Source organism: Cheilinus undulatus, linkage group 15 (assembly GCF_018320785.1).
Source record: "Cheilinus undulatus linkage group 15, ASM1832078v1, whole genome shotgun sequence".
Lineage (NCBI taxonomy): Eukaryota > Metazoa > Chordata > Actinopteri > Labriformes > Labridae > Cheilinus > Cheilinus undulatus.
The window spans coordinates 1,824,675-1,838,007 of NC_054879.1; the positions used below are offsets into that span (position 1 = coordinate 1,824,675).

The 13,333-nt window shown below is 41.1% G+C and overlaps 1 protein-coding gene across 7 annotated transcripts in view; it reads left to right on the forward strand.

The window, feature by feature from the left end:
* Positions 1–13,333, forward strand: part of ttn.2 (titin, tandem duplicate 2) — a 268,791-nt gene that overhangs the window by 97,825 nt on the left and 157,633 nt on the right. For 6 of the 7 annotated variants that reach the window (XM_041807290.1, XM_041807295.1, XM_041807291.1 and 3 more), the window contains 12 exons: positions 3,934–4,221; positions 4,343–4,621; positions 4,817–5,098; positions 6,077–6,355; positions 6,904–7,191; positions 7,452–7,739; positions 7,853–8,143; positions 9,203–9,490; positions 9,601–9,711; positions 10,479–10,764; positions 10,899–11,082; positions 11,162–11,245. In XM_041807290.1, coding sequence (XP_041663224.1) covers positions 3,934–4,221; positions 4,343–4,621; positions 4,817–5,098; positions 6,077–6,355; positions 6,904–7,191; positions 7,452–7,739; positions 7,853–8,143; positions 9,203–9,490; positions 9,601–9,711; positions 10,479–10,764; positions 10,899–11,082; positions 11,162–11,245 — 2,948 coding nt within the window. The remainder of the gene's footprint in view (positions 1–3,933; positions 4,222–4,342; positions 4,622–4,816; positions 5,099–6,076; positions 6,356–6,903; positions 7,192–7,451; positions 7,740–7,852; positions 8,144–9,202; positions 9,491–9,600; positions 9,712–10,478; positions 10,765–10,898; positions 11,083–11,161; positions 11,246–13,333) is intronic. The other variant, XM_041807294.1, reaches the window with a different exon arrangement.

A 13,333-nucleotide genomic window follows, 5' to 3' on the forward strand; every position in this document is an offset into this window, starting at 1 on the left:
TTCTGTAGAGACAGTCATGATTCTCTGTTATTACCTCCGCCAAGGAGGTTATGTGATTGGGTGGGTTTGTTCGTTTGTTAGCAACATAACTCAAAAAGTTGTGGACGGATTTTGATGGAAATGTCAGAAATGGCATTAGGAAGAACTGATTAGATTTTGGGAGCGATCAGGATCACCATCTGGATCCAGGAATTTTTTTAAACGATTCTGTACTATTGGGAGATAGGGCTAATGGCGGGGGTCTGCGCTGTTACCACTTTACACCAGGAGATGGCAGACATGAGTAACGTCAGCATGTTCTCGGTGTGTTTTTATTCAAAGTTTCGGAGTTATAGAGTTTGAAAGACACACGTCCAGTCAAGGAGACGAGTCGGAGCGTATCAGAGAGAAAGACAGTGAATTGTAGCGAGAATACTCACAATGCTGGGAGGAATAGAGGAATATTCACCCTCTGCCATGACTTACAGTCGTCCAGTGAGACCATGGGTGAGACTGTCAGTGCATCTGTTGGCACCTGCAGGCAATGTTTCCGCCATGACAGTCCACCCATAGCGGAGCCAATGCTTTGCCTCGCAGCGTGTCCACCCCACCGAGGAGGGAGTGATCGGTGAATGCTAGTGATGTGCGATACCACTGATTTCCTTTCCGATCCAATACCAAGTAAAATTCAGGCTAGTATCGCCGATACTGATCTGATACCAATACTTGCCGTGAATTCTTAATCTTATTTAGGTTCAGCTGTGTGTGTAGACTCTCAAAACAGCCTACACTAAAACTAAAGAATTTACAGTTTTCATACACTTGCTATTTCATATAAAAGCTATGTTACTCATTGAAATTGCTAATAAAATACATAATTTAATGACAATAAATAAATGTCACAATAATTGCATAAGTTCGTCACTACTACATTTCAAAATATTCAATTAACCATCAGTCAAAACAAATGAGACTGAAAATAATACAAGAAAATATTTTATAGAAACAATCTCATTATCTATCTTATTTATAAAATGTTCAGTTTTACTTCACCTTTTTTTCAGCCCTCAATGGCTGTTTTATTGCAAGTATAATGTATATTTTAGTAACACCTAGCCTATGTAATCCGCTTCAAATGTTTTACTTTACAGGTAGCCTTACCTGACTAAATCTAGGCCTACTGAATAGATGTGAGCTGATCTCAGGGACATAGATTTTTACTCAAAGCTGAGCTCATGCAGTTGTTTATTGTGGCATTTATTTATTTCATTACTAATTTAATAACCATATTTATAATAATGAACATTTGTATAGAATAGGATTCTGTAGCTTTAAGAATGCAGGGAACTCCCGTTGTTTGATCATTAAAATAAAACCTAAGTCTAGTAGACAGACGTATATCACTACACGTCTCCAACAGCTCCTTATTCTTTCTGTTCTTTCTGTACCTGGATAGTTTCTGCCTGCAGCACCAGGACTCCGAGAGTGACGTCTGTCTCGCCCTAGCAGCACCTGTCTCTCTCCTCTCCTGCTCTCTGGATCGCCTCATCATATTCTGTTTATGGTTGACTCTCAGATGTTTACTTAACTGTCTTCTCACATACATCACGTGAAATATGAAATATGAAATATGTCCCCACATGACTGCGTTTTAGCGAGCAGCAGCACGTTGTGACCAGTGATGCTCTTATAGAGCCGTATTACGCATGTGACTGAAAGGCGGAAGAAGAAGTAGTTCCTACTAACTGGGAATCATTACAACAAGTTTGCGATGGTGTTTTTACTCTCCACTGTATTTCTGTTAATGGCAAACTACACATTTGTCCACATTTATTAAAATATTGATATTTTTGTATGAGAGTCGATTCTAAAACAGAAGTCTCTGGTATCAGAGGGATCGATACTTCAGTATTGATCCGTACATCTCTAATGAATGCTGTGGTGGGGGGGACATGGGGATGGATCCAGGAATTTTTTAAAGGATTCTTCACTATTGGGAGATAGGGCTAATGGCGGAGGTGCTTTCTAGTTGTCTTTAATACTCAGACATCAACAGGAGAGACAGAACAGCTCTCGTGTCTCTTCCTCTCCATCTGATCACCTGTAGTGATGAAGAGCAAAGGGAGATTGATCGCCCATTTATTGATCATGGACAGTTTGCTGCAAATGACAAAAAAGCAAAAAGAGTAAGACTTTGGCACGTGTTACTGGAAACCATAGTTAACAGAACTGTGTATGATAAATGAAGAAGATGTCACCCGCAAAACACCACAACCAAGATGGACGTTACATTTTTGCATGGAATGTAGAGATAAAGATCAGCACATTTTTATCTCTGCTTTCATGCAGCTCCCTCATGCTTCCCTTCAGAATTGTCAGTAGATTTGTTTACATTGACATCATTTATCCCACCGCAACAAGCACTGATCAATAAACGAGGGATCAATTTTCCTTCGCTCTCCCATTACTGAGGTTGAACCTGTCACCTGTGTGTCTCTACAGGTGATCAGACGGAGAGGAAGAGACACGAGAGCTGTTGATGTATGAGTATTTAAGACAATAACAGAGAATCATGATGGTCTCTACAAAATGCCTGATATCGATGAACATGTGAGACTAAACCTCATCATTAGATTTAACAAGAAGAGATTCTCTCTCTTTAGCACATTGTCTAAGATCTGCTGTTTGTAATAGCAAGGTTGGAGTTTTTTCCTCGTCGTTTCCACTTCAATCTCGACTTGCTCAAAAATATTTTCTCCTTTGAAGGTGTCCCTAATCCTTTCCTGTAGATGAGACCTAATCTAAAAAGGCTACCTGATTAAGTAAACGAGCAAGTAATCCCAGCAGACATTTGTTAGGGGCTTCCAGTTCAGGATTTATTATAAGGACGGTCATTACGACTCGGGTCCAAAGTTGGGACTTTTTCCCTTTGAAATGACATTTATCACAAGTCATAATGTCCTTTTGTTAAGCTAGCATGATGAGGAAGCAGTTGTATACCACTCAGCACGACGTCTTCCTCCTTCTCCACCTTGTGATATCAACATTTTTACTTTTTTTCCATGTCAAATATTTTACTTTAACATTTGTTGAAAGTTCTTTACTTCTGACTAATATCATTCTGGCTCCTTATTTTCTTTCAAATTACAGCAGGTTTTATCCAAACAGGGGTTAAAGTACCCTTATTTTAACACAGCACAAAATCTGGAGTGAAAGCAGGGCAAAGAACAGTTAGTTTTAAAAAGTCATATCAAAATGGTTAACCTTAACTGGGTCATTAGTGGGTACTAAACATGAACTCTTAACTTTTACCAGGAATAATTGGATGTCACAGAGTCATTTTGTACATGTGTGTTTCCATGTATAGCAGTGTTAAAAAGTGTATTTGACAGAAAAGGCTCTTTAAAGCTGTAAGCTCCCAACTAACATTGGAATAATAAAAGTAAATGTAACAATTATGGTAATAAAAACAAACCTAACTACTTTTGATGCACTGAAGCTTACATTTCTCCTTTAGCCTTACTAAAGCAGCGTTTACAATACAACTACTGCCAATACTAACAATAATGATGTTATTATTGTTGTAATAATTATATTATTATTATTATTATTATATTACTTTTATTATTATTTTAATTATAACATTATTATTCCCATTTTCTTCTTCTTCTTATTATTATTAACATATTTATTTATTTATTTATTCATTCATTCATTTTTATTATTATTCACTTATGGACTTCATATAGCTTAAAACTGCAAAATAATGTAATTTATAAACATGGAATCAAATCTGATTATGCTCGACCATAAAATTTCCGTGATAAATGCTGAGGTTTGGTTCTTTGGCAGCCCCAGCTTCTATCTAAAGGTTTCACACTCACCCCTCCCCATGAGCTAACATTTAGTATTTATCTAGATGAAGTACTCACTCCATGTTTTTTACCTGAACAGATAAGACCATCCCCCCAACCTTCTCCAGGAAGTTGAAGGAATGCAGCACGGTTGTGGGAGTTGCTGGTGAGATGGAGTGCAAAGTGTCTGGCTCCCCACCTTTTACCATTTCCTGGTATCATGACGGGGAGGAGATTCAGACCGGACCAAATTACGACATTTCATTCAGCGACAACACCTGCGTGCTCAAAGTGCCCACACTGAAGCTGTCTGACTCTGGAGTTTATAAATGCAAAGCTGTCAACAAGGCGGGATCCAGTGAGACCATGGCCTCACTGGTGGTCAAAGGTCAGTCAGTAGACCCGTCATTGTTTGGTTACTGCAGAGTGGATGCCAAAAGACCGCGGTGTCTTTGAAAGTGAGTAAAGTAAAGACCATGTCTAATCTCTGAAATTGTCTCTGGATCCAGAACCTCCATCCTTCGTGGTCCCTCCTCAGCCTGTGGACGCCATGCCCGGCTCTAACGTGACCTTCTCAGCCATGGTGAAGGGCAGCGCCCCCCTTAGGCTGAAGTGGTTCAGAGGAACTAAGGAGATTGTGGCTGGTCGGAGCTGTAACTTCTCTCTGAAGGATAACCAGGTTCTTCTGGAGCTGTTTAACGTGGACCGCTCTCACGCTGGAGAGTACACGTGTCAGATCATCAACGATGCAGGGAAGGAGAACTGCCCTGTTCTTCTCACTGTTAAAGGTCAGCGTCATGTCAAATTATGTCATTTCCTGTGTTGTCTTTGTGATTTAAGCCAAGATTCTCTGGTTATATCCCACTCTTTAGATCCACAGAAACTGTATGTAATTCAGTTAATTTTCCTCCTACAGATTGATGCATGGATTTGTTTTTTTCTGATAATATCCTGACATAAATGTGAACTTTGTTTTCCCTCAGAGCCTGCGGCGTTCTCTAAGAAGCTGAAGGACATGTCGGTGGAAAAAGGCAAACCTCTAACACTCGAGTGCACATACACAGGCACTCCTAAAATCACAGTGAGCTGGTTTAAAGATGGCCAGCAGATCTTCGCCTCCTATAAATACAACATCACCACCACAGAGAGCTCCTGTATCCTGGAGTGTCTGAGCACTGACAACAAAGAGGCAGCAGGAAGATACTCCTGCGAGGTCTCCAACGATGCTGGACGGGACACATGTGAGGCTGCTGTGTCCATCCTTGGTATGCCTGGATTGTTAACTCTTCAAATCACTGAACGTTTTCTGATTATAGCTATTTTTCCTTTTGTGACTAAAATAAGATTCAACTGCAGTATTTTAAAATTTCCACAAGATTATCAGATTTTATCCTCCATTTGCAAAAGAGGTATCATTTTGACGTCTCTTAGGGATTTGACTTTTACAGATAAAGTTATAGTTTTTAAAATCCTTTTACATCCATTGACAACAAAGACATTCAGTATTCTGCAAATAAAGGTGTGCACTGAAAATTAACGCTGCACAACTATATCATTTTCTGTTAAAAGAATTGAATCCATTGACTGTACTGATAAGTTCTTTCGATCCAAAGTGAACTGATTTGAATACACACTGAATAAATTCTGCAACCACAGGGCGCTCAAACAAAACAGTAACAACACATGACCAGTAAAGACGTGCTGCTCAGCTCAGACACTTACTTCTTGTTTGAATTGGGGACTGCTGCCAAATAAATACACACTCTCTGGATCAGATCCTGAAAAGGAAGTACAAAGTTTTGAATTAGATTTTTAAATATATGGCCATAAATATTAAAAAATGACCAAGATGTGTGAATGCTTCCTAAATCTACACCATCTTCATAGCCTGTCCTGCATGTCTCCATCTCTGTCTGCTGTCCTCCTCTCTAAAATTAAGATGTAAAAAGCCCCAAAAACAAGCCATGATGTGTTTATCCTTACAAGTATAACTGAATGACATGGCAATCCACAATAAAGTACAAATAAAATAGAAAATATATTTATATATTAATCAATAAAAAGGGAAAAACAGAAATTAATATGATTGTCTGAAAATCTGCCTGAATCACATGAAAAACAAACTGAGGATAATTTAACGACCAGGTCCTCCTCCGTCTGTGCACTACCAGCTCTGACCAGCAGATGTCAGCCTTGCATACAGCATGTCCAGCTGTTGAACCAGCCTGTGTTTGTCCCCTCAGAGCCACCATACTTCGTGGAGTCCCTGGAGCCCATGGAGGTAACGGCCGGAGATGCCGTGTGCCTGAAGTGCCAGGTGGCGGGAACGCCAGAAATCAAGGTGTCATGGTTCAAAGCTGACGGTAAAGTCCGCTCCACACCCACCTGTAAGCTAGAGTACTCGAAGGGCGTGGCCTGTCTGAAACTCAGCAAGGCCACCAAGAGCGACATCGGAGAGTACACCTGTAAGGCAGAGAACCGCATAGGCTCCGCCTCCTCCACCTGCAGGCTCAACGTGCTGGGTAACTCTTGATTTTAGATCTACTGTTTACATCAGTGTTATTTTGGTCAGCTGGTGTGATGAGACCAGCTTCTCTGTATTTGATCACAATGATGAAGAATGAACAGAATTAATGTGTTCAATGATATGATGAGGATATGATTCCAGCACTGTTAAACAAACACAGGAATAAATGGAGATAGGGCAAGAATTATCACACCACTACCCAGAGTGCTTTGCACTTCAATGGCAGCCAACGTGTGAATTTAACTTTTAATTTTCTCCAGCATTCAGAGCTTTACTTTGTCTTTATACAACATACAAGCAACATAATAGTGTTAAATAAATAAAGGCAGCATGCTTGAATGTGAAGTCTTCCTTTTATGGACTACTAAATTTGTATTTAAGTAGCTTTGACAGTGATGATAAACGTTGACTAATGAGCTGTGTTTGAGAACAGTAAGTGACTGAAAGACCACTGTAGTAGAGGAATTAAGGTTGAAGTTGGACTAAATATCTCTTAATCCTGATTCCTTCACTCACCACCCTGTCTCTCCCTCCTCCCTCCAGAGGCTAAAACTCCTCCGTCCTTCCCTAAGAAGATCACCAGCCTGCAGCAGACGCAGGGTCAGCCCGTCAGGTTTGAGTGCCGCGTTGCCGGCTCCTCGCCCATCGAGGTGTCTTGGTTGAAAGATGGCGAGCCTGTGAGAGAGGGAGATGAGTTCTCCATGACTTACGATGACAACACGGCTGCGCTGCAGATCAGCCAGGGAGAAATGAGGCACTCTGGAGAGTACACGTGTGTCGCCACCAACAGCGTGGGCTCCGCCTCCTGCAGGGCCAAACTCACTCTGCAAGGTCTGTAATGAACTTGGGAGGGGCGGAGAAGTTTGAATGTGATTTCCTGAGCTTGTGTTTGTGGTCCTGACTCCAGGGTTGGGAAACTTTTCTCTTCTTTTAATAATGAAAACATGCTGAGATGTTCTGAGGGATCTTTTGATTGAGGAATGAGACGTAACTGTTGTAATCAGAGTTTGTCAGATTTTATTATCTAAATGTTTCATCCTCCTCCTCTTCTTCCTCTTCTTCATCCTCTTGCTCCATCGTGGACTCCACAGAACCACGATACCCCCCAGTCTTTGACAGGAAGCTGGTATCACAGGAAGTGACAGTGGGTGACAGCATTGAGCTTGAGTGTCACATGACTGGCTCTGCCCCTATTAAAGTCACATGGTCCAAAGATCATAAAGATATCCGCTCTGGGGGGAATTACAGGATGAGCTGTGTGGATAACACGCCTCACCTGACCATCCTGAAGGCAGATAAAGGCGACACGGGCAGGTACTTCTGTCACATTTCTAACGACATGGGGAAGGACTCGTGTTCCTCTGACATCACGGTCAAAGGTATTTAACCCCGGTCGCACCCAGGTCATGTGACCCTCTCTTCTTTAACCCCGAGCCTCAGTGAGGGCGTTTCTTTGTGTCACTTACCTTTGACGTCACTCTCTTCCTTTCAGAGCGTAAAAACCCTCCCATTTTCACTAAAAAGCCCTCAGAGAACATCGAAGATGTGGAGGGTAAACTGGTGAAGATCGAGGGCCGCGTGTCGGGCTCTCAGCCCATGTCAGTGAGCTGGTTCAAAGAGAACACGGAGATCCACAGCTCCAACAAATACGACGTCAGCTTTAAGAGTAACGTGGCCGTGCTGTGTATTAGGAGCAGCCAGGTGGCTGACAGCGGCAGGTACTCCTGTCAGGCTTCAAACGAGGCGGGACGAGCCTCCTGTGACTTCAGCGTGGGGATCTCAGGTGGATCTGATCGCACGACACGACGACTCATCACAACCAGAGGCTGATAGTAATCATGATGTCAGACTGTAGGGCTTAAACAGTTGATGCTTTAAAGACTCGGTGGAAGGTTTTCTGGAAAATACATAAAAATGTCTTCTTAAACACATATGAACCAATCAGAATACAGGATTCAGTGCAAAGTAAATAATCAGATAGAAATTACACCTTTATAAGACAGCAGAGGATGCCTTATAGTTTGTCTCTTTTTGCTTAAACTTTTGATTTATTTATTACTGCCTGGGCAGACAACACATTTAAGATATTAACCAATGCACCTTTAGTTTAATCCTAAATGGCTTCAGGTTTTGACTTGGAGAAAACAGGATATGTTATTAGGTGTATTTATATTTTTTATATGCTTGGTCTATTTTAAACATGCAGTACTTTGTAGAACTTTCAGGCATGTTTAGTTGAGGCTGCAGTAAGACGTAGATGTGGCGAGTCAGTCGCCTGGTTGCATCACCGGGCAGGAGGATTTACACAATGCCAGTCATGCTCTGGATGTCCTTGCATATTATCAGTCGCATGGGAAAAGTCCACACCTGTAGGGTGGACCAACCCCACCCCCACAACCTCAGGTTGTGGCATGACCGGCCCATGATGAATCCTTAACGCCTTGCATGCCTAAATTTAAGCACATGACTGTATTAAAAAATCAGGCTATTTGTGCTTTTAGTCTTGGAGACATGATACAAATCTGACAGAAACAAGCAGGATCTTGACTGAGTAAGAAGTGGTTAAATTATTAGAACAGGGCCATTTAGAAAATGTAAGGATAGAATAAAAAGATACTGATGCCTTTATTAGCAGCAAAGTCATACATGAAAATATATGTAATATTTTTATTAGAAAAATAAAAAACGCCTTTATGCAGCTGTAGAATTTGGCTAAACAAAGTTGTAAATCCTCATGTCCTGGAGGATTTAAATCAGAGCTGAGGCTTGGTAACTTCAGAAGTTGCTTTCTTCAACCCGGTTCATTTAAACATACTGAAAATGCTATGCATCTGTCCTACAGAAGCAAAAAAGCCGCCGGTGTTCGATGTCCCTCTCAAACCTCTGACCGTGGACGAGGGCGACAAGCTGAGTCTCAGATGTCACGTCTGTGGCTCTCCTCCTCTGAAGATCACATGGATGAAGGACAGGAAGGACTTGGCGTCTGGCGGCAGCACCAGGATCAGCTTCTCTGATGGGACAGCCTGTCTGGAAATAAGCTCCGCCTCCAAACACGACGCTGGAGATTACCTGTGCAAGGCCAGCAATGAGGCTGGCAGCGAGTTCTGCAAAGCTAAAGTCACCATCAAAGGTAAAAACTGGGCATATAAATACAGGCGTGGGGTTCTCTAACTGTGAGATGACTGCATGAATCAAAAACATGCTCTAAGGTGTTTAGAAAACATTTCCCTGTTGTTGCAGAAAAACCGGGAGCAGCTCCAGCTCCGGCTGAAGCTCCAGCTGCAGCTCCAGCCAAAAAACTCGACAACCTGTTCTTCATCGAGCAGCCCAAATCCCAGCACGTCACCGAGAGTGAGTCAAACATCACACAGCACAGAGCACACTAACTAAAACGGCGAGGAATGCCTGAGAATGGTGACGCTGGCTCTTCATATTCATCAACAGCCTTCTTCTTATTTTCATCAACATTCCAGTGAAATAAATCTCTAAAACAACCGCTGCTATCAGAATCAGTCTCTTCAAGGTTGGCTGTACTGTACCACTAGATGGCACTATGACAGTGTCTGCATACAGGCATGGAGATCTGTTCAGACCTGGACTTTTCACAGATATGAACTGTGAAGCACATGAAAGTATAGATATGAGATTTAAACAACTTCCTTTTTTGGTGAAGTTTCAGACTGAATCCTCCTAACACAGACAAGCCCTTTAACTAAAGCTCAGGGTTTTAACTCCTACCATTCAAGGTCTGATTAAAAACGCTGGCTGATTCTGTGGAGGACTTAATTTTTAAGGAAATAACTGGAGGAGGAAATAGTTTCTGATGAGACAGAATGTCAAACATGATCAGAATGTACAATTTCCTCAGAGCTCAGAGGTTGAAGTGTTTCTGCAGAAGTGATATACTGCTTTGGTGTAGCTGGGGGCCAGTGTTGAAGTGTTTAAAAGTGAAGATCAACATTTATGAAAGGATTTGATAACATGCAAAAAAAGATATTTTGCACAGAGCTTCCTTTAATCACACTCTTTAAAACATAAACGACCTAAGCTTTCTGTATCCCTTTAAAAGTTGAATATCTGATCCACCTTTGTCCTAACCTCCTCCTCGCCGTCATCAGAGGGCACCGCCACCTTCATCGCCAAAGTGGGTGGAGATCCGATCCCCAGTGTGAAGTGGATGAAGGGGAAGTGGAGGCAGATCACCCACGGTGGCAGGATTTCCATGGAGCAGAAGGGCCAGGAGGCCAAACTGGAGATCAGAGAGGTCACCAAGTCCGACTCGGGTCAGTACAGGTGCGTCGCCTCAAACAAGCACGGAGAGATCGAATGCAGCACTGACATGCATGTGGACGAGAAGAAAGAAGCGTCGATGCTGGAGGGAGACCTCAGAGCCAAACTGAAGAAGTGAGTTCATGTTTTTTTGAATGACTCCTCAAAAAGTAAAAAATGTGTGACAGTTTGGGCTCTTTCGGTAAACTTCTATAGCAGAAACCAAAGGATTAATCCACTCAGATCATCACAACCTTGTTTATTATCAGGACACCATCGAAGCAGAAGAGTCCACAGGAGGAGAAGGACATCGACATCGTAGAGCTATTGAGGAACGTGGACCCCAAAGAGTACGAGAAATACGCCCGCATGTACGGCATCACGGACTACAGAGGCCTGCTGCAGGCCATCGAGCAGCTGAAGAAGGAGAAGGCTGAAGAAAGTGGAAGACCGGTAAGGCTCTTCTTCATGCATGGTGTGTAATGTTTTTCTGCAGGAGAAGGGCTGACGGTGTTGTTGTTGTGGCCAACAGGAACTAGAACGTGGTGACAGAGAGTCTGATGAGGACATGGCCCGGCTGGTGGCCGACCTGCAGAAGAGGATGGAGCGCACAGAGGTCAGGATGTGTTCACTGTCTGCAGGAAAATCTAGCTTAAATATTATATATTGATTATGAAAATGCAACTAGATCAAAATAGCAATTTCAGCTGAAATTGCGTGGGTATGCTGAGAGCTGAACTGTGGAAGAACTGCTAAAAATCGCTGAAAAAGAAAAAAATTTGCTCAAAGTAGCATAAGAATAGCTCAAAGTAGCCTATAATAGCTGAAAGTAGCATAAGAATAGCTCAAAGTAGCCTAAAATAGCTGAAAATAGCATAAGAATAGCTCAAAGTAGCCTAAAAAGAGCTGAAAATAGCATAAGAATAGCTCAAAGTAGCCTATAATAGCTGAAAGTAGCATAAGAATAGCTCAAAGTAGCCTAAAATAGCTGAAAATAGCATAGGAAAAGCTCAAAGTAGCCTACAAAGAGCTGAAAATTGCATAAGATTAGCTGAAGATAGCCAAAAATAGCTCAAAGTAGCATAAGAATAGCTCAAAGTAGCCTACAGTAGCTGAAAGTAGCATAAGAATGGCTGAAAGTAGCCTAAAAATAGCTGAAAGTAGCATAAGATTAGCTGAAGGTAGCCAAAAATAGCTCAAAGTAGCATAAGCAAAGCTCAAAGTAGACTAAAATAGCTGAAAATAGCATCAATGTATCTTAAAGTAGCCTAAAATAGCTCAAACTAGGATAAGAATAGCTAAAAGTCACCTATAAAAGCTGGAAATAGCAAAAGGATAGCTGAAAGTAACCTAAAATAGCTAAAAGTAGCATAAGAATAGCTGAAGTAGCCTAAAATAGCTCAAAGTAGCTTAAGAATAGCTCAAAGTAGCATAAAATTAGATGAAAGTAGCCTAAAATAGCTGAAAGTAGCATGAGAAAGCTGAAAGTGGCCTTAAAATAGCTCAAAGTAGCCTTAAAATAGTTTACAATAGCATAAAATTACCTGAAAGTGGTCTAAAATAGCTCAAAGTAGCATAAGAATAGCTGAAGTAGCCTAAAATAGCTCAAAGTTGCTTAAAAATAGCTGAAAATAGCATAAAATTAGATGAAAGTAGCCTAAAATAGCTGAAAGTAGCATGAGAATAGCTGAAAGTGGCCTTAAAATAGCTCAAAGTAGCCTAAAAATAGTTCACAATAGCATAAAATTACCTGAAAGTGGTCTAAAATAGCTCAAAGTAGCATAGGAATAGCTGAAGGTAGCCTAAATAGCTCAAAGTAGCATAATAATAGCTGAAAGTTGAGTAGTAATAGCTTAAGTATCCTAAAATAGCTGAAAATAGCATAAAAATAGCTTTAAATAGCTGAAAATAGCTAAAAGTACCCTGAAAATGGCTGATAGTAGCCTAAAAATGCTCCGAGTAGCATAAAAATAGCTGAAAGTAGAATGATTTTTTTCAAAGTAGTCTAAGAATAATTGAAAGTAGCAAAAGAATTACTGAAAGTAGCCTAAAATAGCTGAAAATAGCATAAGAATAGCACAAAGTAGCCAAAAAAAGCTCAAAGTAGCATTAGAATAGCTTTGAATAGCATAGGATTAGCTGAATGTAGCCTAAAATAGCTAAAAGTAGTCTAATATAGCTCAAAGTAGCATGAGAATAGCTGAAAGTCAGCCAAAATAGCTGAAAGTAGCGTAAGGGCAGCTTAAAATAGCATAAGATTAGCTGAAAGTAGCCTAAAATAGCTGAAATTAGCATAAGATCAGCTCAAAGTAGCCTAAAAATAGCTGAAAGTAGCAAAAGAAATCTTTAAATAGCAGAGGATTAGCTGAAAGTAGCCTAAAGTTAGCTGAAAGTAGCATAAGATTAGCTCAAAGTAGCCTTTAAAATGAAATGGGGTCAAAAGTTGGAAAAGGTGGTATTTAATGGCAAAAGGCATCAAAAATGGTGAAAAGTGGCAAAAATGGGATACAGTGGCAAAAACGGGCAAAAAAGCTGAAGCAAGTGGTATTTGATTGCAACAGGTAGCTTCAATGGGTGAGAAATGGCATCAAAAATGGTGAAAAGGAGCAACTATGGGAGCTATGTGGAGCTACATGTATGTGAGGGGAGCTAATCCGTGTGTCTGTAGGGGCTCCGCGGTTGCTATGGGGATCAAAGCCTGCAT